At 44.7% G+C, this 12,726-nt stretch overlaps 1 protein-coding gene across 1 annotated transcript in view; it reads right to left on the bottom strand.

Annotated features, from left to right (window-relative positions):
- Nucleotides 1-11,548, bottom strand: part of LOC8036103 (bone morphogenetic protein receptor type-2) — a 32,208-nt gene extending 20,660 nt beyond the window's left edge. The window contains exons 1-5 of the mRNA XM_029966909.3: nt 11,234-11,548; nt 5,803-5,979; nt 2,602-2,813; nt 2,107-2,272; nt 378-548 (exon numbers count right to left, since the gene is read on the bottom strand). Coding sequence (XP_029822769.3) covers nt 378-548; nt 2,107-2,272; nt 2,602-2,813; nt 5,803-5,979; nt 11,234-11,354 — 847 coding nt within the window. The 5' untranslated portion in view covers nt 11,355-11,548. The remainder of the gene's footprint in view (nt 1-377; nt 549-2,106; nt 2,273-2,601; nt 2,814-5,802; nt 5,980-11,233) is intronic.
- Nucleotides 11,549-12,726: the final 1,178 nt, after the last annotated feature.

The raw sequence follows: 12,726 nt of genomic DNA, 5'->3' as shown, positions 1-12,726 counted from the left end.
GCTGGTGGTCACTGCTACTCGTTCGTGCCGAGAAAAACAAATACTGTGGTTCGAAATGTCTACTGCACAAGGTACACATACAGAACCATCACGATGGTAGCTAACGTGACTTGCGTGCAAGCCCCAAACAGAGACGACGAGCCAAAGAATGCAAAAATGTCTGACATTTTTCTTACTTATTTTTTTCCGACCAAGGGAATCTAGACGAGCGCCAGAGCAGGAAGGACTACTTCTGCCAACACTAGCAATCAACGCAAAGGGACAGACCCTACCGCCTATTTTGCTAAAAAGAACTCGTAGACTTGTGCCATCCAAAGAATGCCGGGCCCACTTTGGAAAGCAAACCGGCCTCGAAGTCCACGAGGCGAGAAACCCACCTTCGCCGTGCAGGAATGCCAAGGCCCTGGTGATGGACTGCGCCATGCGGCAGAGGCCCGCCCAGTCAATGGTGCCCATTCTGAGCTGGCTCTGGAGGCTGCCCCTTGGCGCATACGTGAGCACCAGCAGCCACTCTCGCCGCCCTTCGGGTCCCACCCGTTCGTCTGCCCCTGCACGGGACCAATTACGTGCGTGAGTAAAAGCCAAAGCCTGCACAGACGCTCAACATTAGCTAGTGGCTGCTGCAAGCTGTAACTGATCTAACGCATAAAATAAAATCTATCTGCCATTCCATGGCAGGCGCCCAACCGACACTTTCTACTTAAAAGATAGAGTGCTAGATTTTCTATGTCAATGTGGGGCACAAATTGGATAAAAGCGACGCGTCAGCGCTCGACTGGGGCTCGTACGTTCTCACCAACTGAACATGAGTCCTTGTTGAGAGCCGAAGCAGCATTTCCCAGCTAAAAGTTCTCATTAGATTCAACTGGAATTCTAACTGATTTTAATTGGAACCAATTAGTTTTAGTGGGATCCAATTGGAAGCACACTGGCCAATGGGTCTTACTAATTGGAAAAACATTTTCCAGTTAGAAACTTAATCGGTTCCCATTGGTGTGACCAATTGGTTGTCCAAAAACCTAACTGGTACCAATTGAAAATTCCAATTGAAATCTAATGGCAATTTTCAGCTGGGCTGCCTCTAATTTGTGCCCCGCACCCAGCTTCGGTAGCTGACATAGGTGCCGACTCAACTCAAGTAACACCTCAAAGTTTTATTTCAGCGGGGGGGTAGCACAATGCCACAATGAACACGTGTACGAGGTGCGATCCGGAAATTCCGAGACTCATTTTGTAGCGTACAAAGGAGGACGGTGATGCGCGCAGCAGTCGAAGGAAGGAAGCTTCGTGTCTCATTACGCCAAAGAGCGTCGCTCTGTGAACATTTGTAGCTGCGCTATGCGAGTTTTTGTGACCACTTGCACAGGCACAATGGCAATTTCACTGTAGGCTGTAAACCAGAGCGAGATTAAACGCAAATTCTGCGTCAAACTTGGCAAACATACAACAGAAACCTTTGAAATTATTCAGCAGGGCCGCGTCAAAAATGGTGAATTGTGCGAAGTGGCTTTAAGTGGCGCTCGAGCTTCAAGAATGGCAGAACATCGTTGGAAGACGAAGAGGTAGGGCGACCTTTTCTGAGCTCCCTCTGACTTCAGTGACGTATGTATTCTGTTATTCTTGAAGTGCGGGTGCCACTCAAAACACTTCGCACGCCTTGCTGCTTTTTGACCCAAGCCTTCTAAATTATTTCAAAGGTCTCCGTTTTAGCCAAGTTCGATGCAAAATTGATGTTTGCTCTTGCTTTGGTTTGCAGCCTACGATGAAATCACCGTTATGCTTGTGCACGTACGTGGTCAAACAAACTCGTGTAGCACAGCTCTAAATGTTTGTGGAGCGATGCCCTTTGGCATAATGACGCAAAAAAGGTCTAAGCCTTCGAATGCTGCAGGCACATCACCATGCTGCCCTCTTTTTTTACGCTACAAAATCAGACTCTGAACTTTTTGATCGCAACTCGTAGACAGCCCTTTTTTGGCCACCTCTTTCTTCCTCCACACTCGGTGCTTCTATAGTGAAACTATAGAAGCACCGAGTGTGGTGCTTCTGTAGTTTCACTGTGCACCCAAAGATTAAGTCAGATTTCCGGGACGATGCCCCACTTACCAATCAGCCGGGGCAGAAACGGGTAGTCCATGCGGAACAGCTTGTAGATGTCCTTCTCGTTGGCATAGTACAAGTGATGATGCTGAGCAAAGATCTTGACGGCCACGGTACGGTCGTTGAGGGATCCCTTGCACACGGTGCCATAGCGCCCCTTCCCAATCATTTCCTGCACAGCACCAACACGCAGTTCATTCAGCACATTTGCCAGAAGTCCTCGATGCTCCCCTTCCATGGCATACTCCTAGGAGGCACCCTCGACAACACTCTCAGAAGACTGCTCGACGTGGAAGTAAATACGGTCGCTTTCGCCCCCTGCCGACCGCAGAACTTTACTTTCACCTCCAAAGTTTGTAGCAGTAACTTTGATGAGAAACTATTATGGACGCGACACTCCTGCATCACACATTCTATTCTATACAAGGACAAATTTGGCAGCGATAGTTCACTCGGCCTAAAGGGGAAGCAGGGTGTTACAAAATGTCTGCCGTAGCTCACCTGCATCTTGAGGCTGTCCAGGTCTAGGGTGGGAGACTGCATCTGCGGTGCCTCCATCAGATGGGCTGAGTCGAGCCCCGGCTTGAACCGAGGGACGACCATGCAGCGATACGCCACGAGAGCAACGGCAGCGAAGAACACTGTCACCAGGGCGCAGACCACCACGATGACCATGATCGTCTGGTTGCCCTGCTCTGCCCTCAACTGCTCTGCTGCTCCGTGAAACGGGAAAAAAACCCGTCTTTAGCATAACGTTACGAGCGTAAAAAATTGAGTGTGATGGCCATCGGGGAAATCTGAAGATTATAATCATAACCTTAAACTGCAAGCTTTTCACCCTTGTTGGGGTTAGACTGGTGGCTGCTGATAAAATCTGTTTGCTCTACTGACGACTAACCCCTGGTTAGCTTAGTTAGTAGAGTGCTACACTGGAAATGGAGACGTCCTGGGTTCGATACCCAGACCAGGCGAATTTTTTCGGTCGCGCACCAGAAAGTTAGCTGTGTTTGGAGATCTGTGTTTGTCCTTTGTTCCTCTTGTTCCCCTTCTCCAGGGATTATTGATCACTTGCACCTTTGCATTTAATTGCATTATAATCATAACGATTGAATTTTCGGGTTCGGACTGCACTGTGTATGTACGTCTATCTTCTTTTTTCAAACACAGTTGCGAGTAATGCCTGAGTCAGTCTTCTCTCTTGTGTTTGTCGTTTTAGCGCTTTTAACCACTATGCTTCAAAACTTTCAACTCTTACGCCGTCTTCCGAGTCACATGCGTAGTGATGTATTCCCGGGTGCACTGAAGACACGGAGAATCTGGTTGGGCTCTTTCAGAGAGGTGGCTCTCTGAAAATTTATTGATTTATTGAAAAGGATTTATAGATTTATTGAAAAAATCTCTGAAAGAGTCTCTTTCAATAAATTTGAGTTAGGTACCTGTCCAGAGCGTCGTGATGTCATTGACGGCATCCCCGAGCCAGCTTAATGGTGAGCAAGGATCAGCTGACCCCACTGATGAAGTAACTTTTGCTACTTTCTCCACTCATGCGCTTTCCCACCCTTGGCGCGTCGCAACAGGCGGGTCTATGTTCCTACCCATAAGATCAAAAGAAAACTTAAGACACATAATTTTTAAGGTGCCTGCATTACAACTTTTACTGTTTGTTCGAATGCAAAGACTTCTTCAGGTGCCCGGTCACAAACTTGTCTAGACTAGACCGGTCTTTGAGCCTCTTGCAACGGTTTACGACCAAATACACTGCTGCGGAGCCGGTCATAAGCGGTCACAAGAGGCTTAGAAACCGGTCTTGCCTCAGTCGGTCGTAGTCAGTCGCAAGTGTGTGAACAAACCTTTAGTTCCCATGGCCGCAACCCCGCGGCTGCAAATTGCGAAATATTCCCGTTCTCTTCTTTGGTATCGTGCAGCAGAATTACAATATTTCAAGAGAATTTTCAGTACGATAAGCAATGTAAAAATTAAAAACTGAAAATTTTTTCGCAGTTAAAATTGTTGCATCGCTCCTTTAACTAGATTTTAGAGTACAAAGATCACAAAAGCCACCTCTGGACTATAGTGTCTCATGCGAGCATATCCCAATGTTACTAGATTAGCTCACGGCAAATTCCACCAGTTATTTTGGAGCACGCATATTTCACTGGGCGATCAAAATCGTGACAGACGTGTTCCGCTCGTCGTTTTAGATCAGCTCCCACTCCAGATCTCAATCCGGATAAGCAAAAAGTCACTCCGCCGATATTGGTGGATTCGACCGGAAGCCAGCCTGGCCAGCACTCAGCGCGCACGTGTGACTTATTTTTTTGCCGGGAATCTCGCCTTGCAAGATTTCTCAATTGCCGCTCGCAAAGTGCCGCCCGCTTTACTGTTGCTGCTGCTTTATGACAGTTTGTCGTCAAGTTACTCGAGCAGCTTCTCCAGCAGCAGTGGCTCGACTACACTTGGCGGCAACTTTTCTTGGCAATGCAGTGAAAGGTATGCGCACGCAAACCCTCTCCCATTTTGAACGCTGAATAAAGCTGTGCGCAGGCTCTCCTCCTCTCCACTGCTTTGCCAAGAAAAGTTGTCGCCGAGCATAGCAGCAACGACGAGGAATGCTTGTATGTCCCGCATGAATTTGGCTGCTTTTTCGAACCTCCGCAGAAAAGGCCTAGAACCAAGACACTTGGCCACCCTTCACGAGTATTTCGATGAAGAAGCAAGGGGCCTATGCTGATGCACATAGCTTATCGAGACGTATCTTTCACATCATGATTAAATTCGCTCGTGCGTTGAACATGTGTGGTTAGTGCCGCAACTGCAAAACATGTGTTTCGAGATCCAGAACCGAGGAAAGGGGATCCTTAGGAAGGTGAATGACGGGAAGGTATCCGCTGATCCCGAGGAATGACCATGTTCCACTCAGGTTCTGGAGGCAGGACGACTTCGTTCAGATCGCATGCTCCATCTCGGATCTGGTCTACTGATCTTGGCGCGCTCCGAAACGACCAGTGGAATTCAACCTTCAGTTACTCAACTCAACTCAACTTGCGCAAGCAGTACCCCCTCTCTCCCTACGGCTTGCCTCCCGTCGTTCGACACGCCACCGTTTTGGGGAGACAGCTGTTATGTTGACTGCAGTGTGTTCTATGAAATGTGTGTCTCGAAGCACAGCGTCTAGATGGCACTTCACCATACTCTATGGAAGACACAGTGTTCAAACAAAAATCAACACTTCAAATGCAGGAGGTGAACTGAAGTGAGCAAGGGAGAGACCCACCCTCTGCAAGAGTTCCAAAACTGAGGTAATCTAGTAACGTTGGCATGCACTGTAGGAAAGTTTTCTAAAATTTTTAAATAAAACAAATGGCTAAGTGTTTTGAAATAGGATCATTCGTCATGCAGTCTTTGGCAAGGCAGCCATGCTAGTCTTGTTCCCAATTAGGTTTCCTCTTTCTTTCGAGACCAAAGCTTGAGGCAAGATTTTTAAGAGACAGTGCACGCTTAGTGTTTGTGTTCTGCACTGAACAAAATAAGCGCTACTTAAGGGGGTTGAAAGTACTGCACTCATACCATGGTTGGAAAGGCTTACCAAACTCCGACAGGAATGCTAAAAAAATGTTTTCGTGCAAAAGTGAACAGCAGTTGCTAGGCAAGTTGCATGAGATTCGCTTCTTTGTCTCGCCACCAGCATTAGACAGCACTTACGAAGGTCTATCTCCGTGTTGTCGTCGTCCGAAGGCACATAACCATCGGTGACATTGACGTTGCAGAAGTCCCCCAAACAGCAGCAGAACATGGTGTTGTTGAGCACCTTGGAAGGCTTCTTGGTGGAGGTGCAGTTTGATGACTGGCAGTCCACTTCCCCTGATGTCCCCCAGCAACCTGCATGATCGGGTTTCACTAAACCTTTGATGACATACGAGAGGCGCAGAGTATGCATATGCAATCTTTACAGCATTTTTTTTTTTTACATTTTTATTTAAAAGTAATGTTTCGGGTGGTGCTTTGTGGCAGTTTGTCGCAAGTTGCCACACCAGAAGCTAAGAATGTCTGAAGTTTCCTGCTGTTTTAATTAATAGTTTGTTCACTACTCGTCTTGTTTAACCAGTGTACTCCAGTGACAGGGCCAGGTAATAAGAATGAAGCAATAAGAAGAGCTGAAACATCCATGCGATGTCACTGCTTGAGCGACTCAAACAGACGGCACTAGTGTAGCACGCTGGAGGCCAGAGAGGCCCTCAGTGTGAAATTACACGAGGGCCCCTCTGGCCCTTGGGTGATTTCCTGAGGGCCAGAGAGTTCCTTTGGTAAGCTTATAAGTAGGATTCCATGTTTTCGGAGTTTATTTCTCGTGAAATTCGGAGGGTGCTTTTCGGAGTTTATATTTTGCCGAATATTTGGAGTTTATCGGAGTTTATTTTTGTTAGATTCCCAATTCTCTGAAGTATGGAGCTTATTTTAGCTATGTTTCCAATTTTCAAGATTCAAACTAAAAATATATATTAACCGGTGGGTATAACCCTGCCTTAGATTTATTATATGCATGTCTCCCACGTTACATAGGCGTTTTTGCCATTAGTTATACTAACTGTCCCACAACAAAACTTAAAAAAAAAAAAGAAAATTGAAATCGCTCAAGTTTTGATGTAGCCGTTGGAAGACATGTATTTTTAGAGCGCAGCTCTTAGGCACTCAACTGCAGCTTGAGTGGCGTCGCCGTCGGCGTAATTGCGCGTTGCATTATTTGACGTTTGCCATAATGATGTCACACGTGACGCGTCACGAGGGTCACGAATGATGTCACCGCCATTGTATTATGGGTAAATTTCCCCGCTAAATTGAGTGTAAAATTTCCCACTAAATTTAGCGGAAAAATTCCCCATTAAATTTAGCACAAAAAATTTCCCGCTAAATTTAGCAGCCGAAGTTCCCGGCTAAATTTAGTGGAAAAACATTACCTGCTAAACTTAGCAGAAAAAATTCCCTGCTAAGCTTAGGGGAAAAATTTCCCTGCTAAGCTTAGGGGAAAAATTTCCCCGCTAAATTTAGTAGAAAAATTCCCTGCTAAATTTAGCTGAATAATTTCCCCACTAAATCTAGCTGGAAAATTCCCCCGCTAAATATAGCAGGAAAAATTCCCTGCTAAATTTAGAGGAAAGATTTCCCGCTAAATTTAGCGTAAAAAATTCCCCGTTACATATAACGAAAAAAATTTCCCGCTGCATCTAGCGAAAAAACTTTGAAGCTACATTTAGTGGGAAAATTTCCCCGCTAAATTTAGCAGATAAACTTCCCTGCTAAATTGAGCCAACAAAATTCCCCGCTAAACTTAGAAAAACAATTCCCCACTTAATTTAGCAAATAAATTCCCCGCAGAATTTAGGAGGAAAAATTCAATTTAGCAGAAAAAATTGCATGCTATATTTAGTGGAACAAATTTCCTCTCTAAATTTAGCAGAACAAATTTCCCCGTTCAATTTAGCGGAAAAATTCACCGCTAGATTTAAGGGAAACTATTCCACGCTACATCTATACTCCGCGACAACTTTTCTTGGCAATGCAGGGGAAGGTACAGGCCAACGTCCCCTCTCCCATTTTGAGTGTGCGTGGGCACTCCTCCTCTCCCCGGAAATGGGGGAGGAGAAGAGCCTGCATACAATCAAAATGGGAGAGGGGACGCGGGCCTATACCTTCCACTGCATTGCCAAAAAAGTATAGCGAAAACATTTAGCTATATTTAGGGGGAAAATTTCCCCGTTAAGGTAAGCGGAAAAAATTTATCGCTAGATGTAGCGATAAAATTTTCCTGCTAAATTTAGTGAAAAAATTCCCCGCTAAATTTAGCAGAAAAAATTCCCCCCTTAATTTAGCCGGATCATTTCTCCCCTAAATTTAGAGAAAAAAATCCTTGTTATATTGAGCGGAAAAAATTCCACACTGAATTTAGCGGAAAAAATTCCCCGCTAAGTTTAACGGGAAAGATTCCCCGCTAAATTTAGCGAAAAAGGTTTCCCGCTAAATTTAGCGGAAACAATTTCCCGCTACATATAGCGAAAACATTTTCCCACTACATCTAATAAAAAATTTTGATGCTACATTTAGCGGGAAACTCTCCCCGCTAAATTGAGCGCAAAAACTTCCCCGCTAAGTTTAGCAGAAAAAATTCCCCCACTAAACTTAGCCCCGCTAGCGGAAAAAATTCCCCGCTAAATTTAGAAGAAAAATTTCTCGCTACATCTAGCGAAAAAAAAATTCACGCCACATTTAGTGGGGTCCTTACTAAATTTAGCAGAAAAACTTTCCCGCTAAATTTAGGCAACAAAATTCCCCGGTAATCCTAGCGAAAAACTTTCCCGCTGAATTTAGCGAAAACATTTCCCAGCTAAATTTAGAAAAAAAAATTCCCCACTTAATTTAGTAATAAATTCCCCGCTAAATTTAGCAATACAATTTCTCCACTTAATTTAGTGGAAAAAAATTCTATGCTAAATTTAGCAGAACAAATTTCCCCACTACATTTAGCAAAAAGATTTCCCCGCTCAATTTAGCTGAAAAATTCACCGCTAAATTTAGGGGGAAGAATTCCACGCTACATCTAGCAAAAACATTTCCCCGCTAAAATAAGCAGAACATTTCCCACTACCTTTAGCAGAAAAACTTTCCTGCTAAATTTAGCGGAAAAAATTCCCCGCTTAATTTAGCGGGAACATTTCCCCACTAAATTTAGTGGAAAAAATTCCCTGTTATATTGATCGAAAAAAATTCCCACTGAATTTAGCATAAAACTTTTTCCGCTAAATTTAGCGGGAAAATTTCCCGCTGAATTTAGCAAGAAAGATTCCCCGCTAAAATTAGAGGAAAAAATTTCCCGCTGCATATAGCGAAACACATTTCCCACTACATCTAGTGAAAAAATTTGACGCTACATTTAGCGGGAAAATTTCCCCGCTAAACTGAACGGAAAAACTTCCCCGCTAAGTTTAGCAGAAAAAAAATTCTTCGGTAAACTTAGCAGAAAAATTTCCCCGCTTAATTTAGCGGGAAAAGTGCCCGTATGTTTTAGAGAAAAAATTTCCCCGCTAAACTTTAAAAAAATGCAGCATAGTTGTAAAACCGAGACTGGGGATACGGACAAGGGACAAACACAGAACAGGTTTACAACTATGCTCAATTTAGACCAGCTAGCGTGCACCCTCACCATTGCTTAAAAAAATTCTCCGCTAAATTTAGTTAATAAATTCCCCACTAAATATAGCGGAAAAAATTCCCCGCTTAATATAGCAGAAAAGATTCCATGCTAAATTTGAACGGAAAATATTTCTCGGCTAAATTTAACGGAAAGATTTTCCCGCTCAATATAACAAAAAAATTCACCGCTAAATTTCCCTGCTAAATTCAGCGAATAAATTCCCCGCTAAATATAGCGGAAAAATTCCCCGCTAAATTTAGCAGAACTAAATTTAGCGAAAAAATATCCCCACTAAATTTAGGGGGAAGTATTCCCCACTACATCTCGCAAAAACATTTCCCCACTAAATTTAGGGGAAAATTTCCCCGCCAAAATAAGCAAAACAAATTTCCCGCTAAATTTAGCAAAAAATATTCCCACTAAATTTAGCAGAAAAATTCCCCGCTAGATTTTCCGGAAACATTTCCTTGTTAAATTTAGCGGAAAATTTCGGAAAATTTCCCCACTAAATTTAGGGGGGGTTTCCGCAAAATTTAGCGGGATATTTAGCGAAAATTTCCCGCTAAATGGGAGGGGAGGAAGGGCATACCCTCCTCTCCGTACTTTCCCCTTCTCCTCCTCAAGAGCTGCGCTCTAATTCGGTGTTATGGGGGATTGTAAACATCTTTTTTTTTTCATCCTATTCTACCAATTTTCCCTGCGGCTGCACGATGTGGAGTGGTGAGACGCCTCCTATGAAATTTAAGCGTTCATAGCTTTCACAGCTTTCAAATCACAACCTATACCTTCCTCCAAGGGGTCTGATTGGGAAACCAAAACAGTGGCCTGTGCCGTGACCCAGAATTACAATACCCCGTTGCCCTGAACAAATCCTGACGGGAAGCATCAGGACAATCACAAGATACCTCGAGGCTCTCCCACACGGCAGCGCGCAGCACGGGGAATTGTGGGGCTTTTTCGATGGATGCTCGGGCAAACTCGGGCACTTCATTCGTCTTGGACGTGGCACGATCCATTCCGCGAGCGCAGATCCCCCCCCTCCCCCCCCCCAGGAAAAAAAACGATAAAACGAACAAGAAACAATGTGGACACGTATTTTGTTATTCTCCTGTCATCTTTCCATTTTAAAATCCCCAAAAGTAAACCACAATGAACTTCTACTGATGGATACTCTTTCATGTGACCTACTCTGGATTTACATAATTTGTCAAGCGGACAGTCGGGCACCACATATTTCTGGGTGGTCTCTTCAATAAGGACCACTGTTTTGACTATGGTAGTATAGTATGGAAGTGTAGTACAGTAGTAGAATGTACTATGGTCGACCCCTGCTTCCTTCCAGCTTTCCTTCCCTCCTCTCATTGTTTTGAGCCCCACTTTCCCAGTTACTCAGCTACAAAGTGAGGCACTTCCTTCATGAGTGAAAAATAAGCACCATAATGTGTTTCACTGCTCTAGAATTAAAATTAGAGCCATACAAATAGCTTTTCTAATTGAACAGCACTATGCCATTCATATAATCTGTAGCACAAAGAAAAGCCAGAGATAATTAATCTGTCTGCAGTGATGAAGCTACAAATGCCACTCTGCTATTTGACTAGAAGAACTATTTGCACACTGTATAATTTCAACTGTTTGTCATTGACAGTAAAATATATATCTTTCGCTGTTACTTGCATGAATATCAAAAAGCTATCACAGCTTGTAAATTTTATAATATTGGGAAATATGCGTTGCCTCACTGCACCCGATTGGAAAAGGAAGGGAGGTGGAAGCTACAAGAACTGATCTTGAGAGGCTTTGTTTTCTGTAAAGTTCAAAATTGTTTCTCTCTCTTTTTTTTAGGGGGATTTTTGGAGAAATACCTGCATATGAAAATAGTTTGTCAATATCCCATAAAATCTATTAGATACACACAATCCCTTGCACAGTTGTGCCAGTGCTAACCCTGAGTGACAACGATGATCGTCTTGTTGACCGGGTCCTCCTGCCAGAGGGAGTAGCAGAAGTGGGAGTTGCGGGGACAGCGTTCGGTTGTGTTGGAGTCGAGCAGTTCACCGGTGGCCATGTTCTGCTCTGCACTGCTGCCGCCGTGTCGCGCGTCCTCGTCCAGTCCATTGCTGCTCTCCTTGTAGGACACAGCTGGCACCCCTCCCACCCTGTAGATCTTGACTGTGGACTGGCGCGAGTAGGCGCACAGCAGCTGAGACGGCCGATCAAAAGACTGGACCGCTTCTGCAAGGAGAACCCGGAAACAAAGGCCATCAAAAATAGCTGGAGCCTACAAACCGGCGACATTTGCAACATAATACTGGTTGGATTGAGCATGAATAGAGTCCACTGAACATTTACACTCTAGCCACAGAGCCTCTTCTCTGAATGGTGACAAATCTGAAAGCCCATGCCCATGTTGTTGGCCCATGGCACAATAGCGCCCCTGTATCTTAGCTAAATAACTCGTGTCTGAAGCAATGCTGGTGGATTATGATAATTAACAGAAAATGAAGGAAGCAATCCTAATACTGCTGCCCCACTCTCCTTTCCCCATTTCAGCCAATTATAGATACGTTGGGCGCATTTTTGAATGCCCGTGCAGGATAAAACAAGAAGAGGCTCGTATGTAAATAAATCCGCACTTAAAAAAAAAAAAAACATTTTCTAAGGAGAAGATTGCATCCTTTACGCCACTGGTTGGCAGCCGTTCGCAGCGACAGGCCAAGTCGTCACGAACTCGACACAGAGGGGGCTGGGCGGCAAGGCGCAAGGGGGATTGAGGTATTAAGTTTGTGTGAAAAAGCTATAAAAAAAAAGAGGGGGGGGGGGGGCGCTTGGGCTTTTGTGGTGTCGTGTTGGGGGCCAGATGAAACTGTCTCGTGGGAGGCTGCATACTTTACTGCATACTCCTGCTTTAGGCTATGCGAAGAGCAAGTCGGCGTCTTCTTGCGCAGGAGTTGCGGTGACGGCAAAACAACGCCAAGCTTTGATTGGCTTTGATTGAAAGGATAGTGGGTAGACCTCAAAGCAAGCTGCCTTAAAGGGGCCCTGCAGTGACTTTTTTACTGTTTTTTTTTTTTTTAATTTGCTCCAAATCTGAGTGCACTGAACTTAGTAAATTAGTTCACTTTTTCCTTTCTCGAAATTCGCTTTATTTTAAAAGTTATAGGCATAATTAACATTACAAAAACAAACAAAAAATAACCTTCTTCGTGACGTCCTTAATCCTCTGTCTCCCCTTTTCCCGCGCCCGCGCACCGCGGTGACTGAGAAATGTGTGTGTGTGTGTGTGTGTGTGGGGGGGGGGGGGGGGGGGGGGGGGAACACGGGGAAAGGAGGTGAGGCCGAGGAGAGAGAGCTGCCCGGAAACGGGGCAGCTCTTTCTCCTCAGTTGACCAGGACCAATGACGTCAAGATTTCGCCACATGCCGCGCGCGTTCCACACC

The sequence above is a fragment of the Ixodes scapularis genome, unplaced genomic scaffold (assembly GCF_016920785.2).
Source record: "Ixodes scapularis isolate PalLabHiFi unplaced genomic scaffold, ASM1692078v2 PGA_scaffold0__279_contigs__length_252992795, whole genome shotgun sequence".
Classification (NCBI taxonomy): domain Eukaryota; kingdom Metazoa; phylum Arthropoda; class Arachnida; order Ixodida; family Ixodidae; genus Ixodes; species Ixodes scapularis.
The sequence above is the reverse complement of the archived record's forward strand: the minus strand, read 5'-3'. Positions and strand labels throughout refer to the sequence as shown.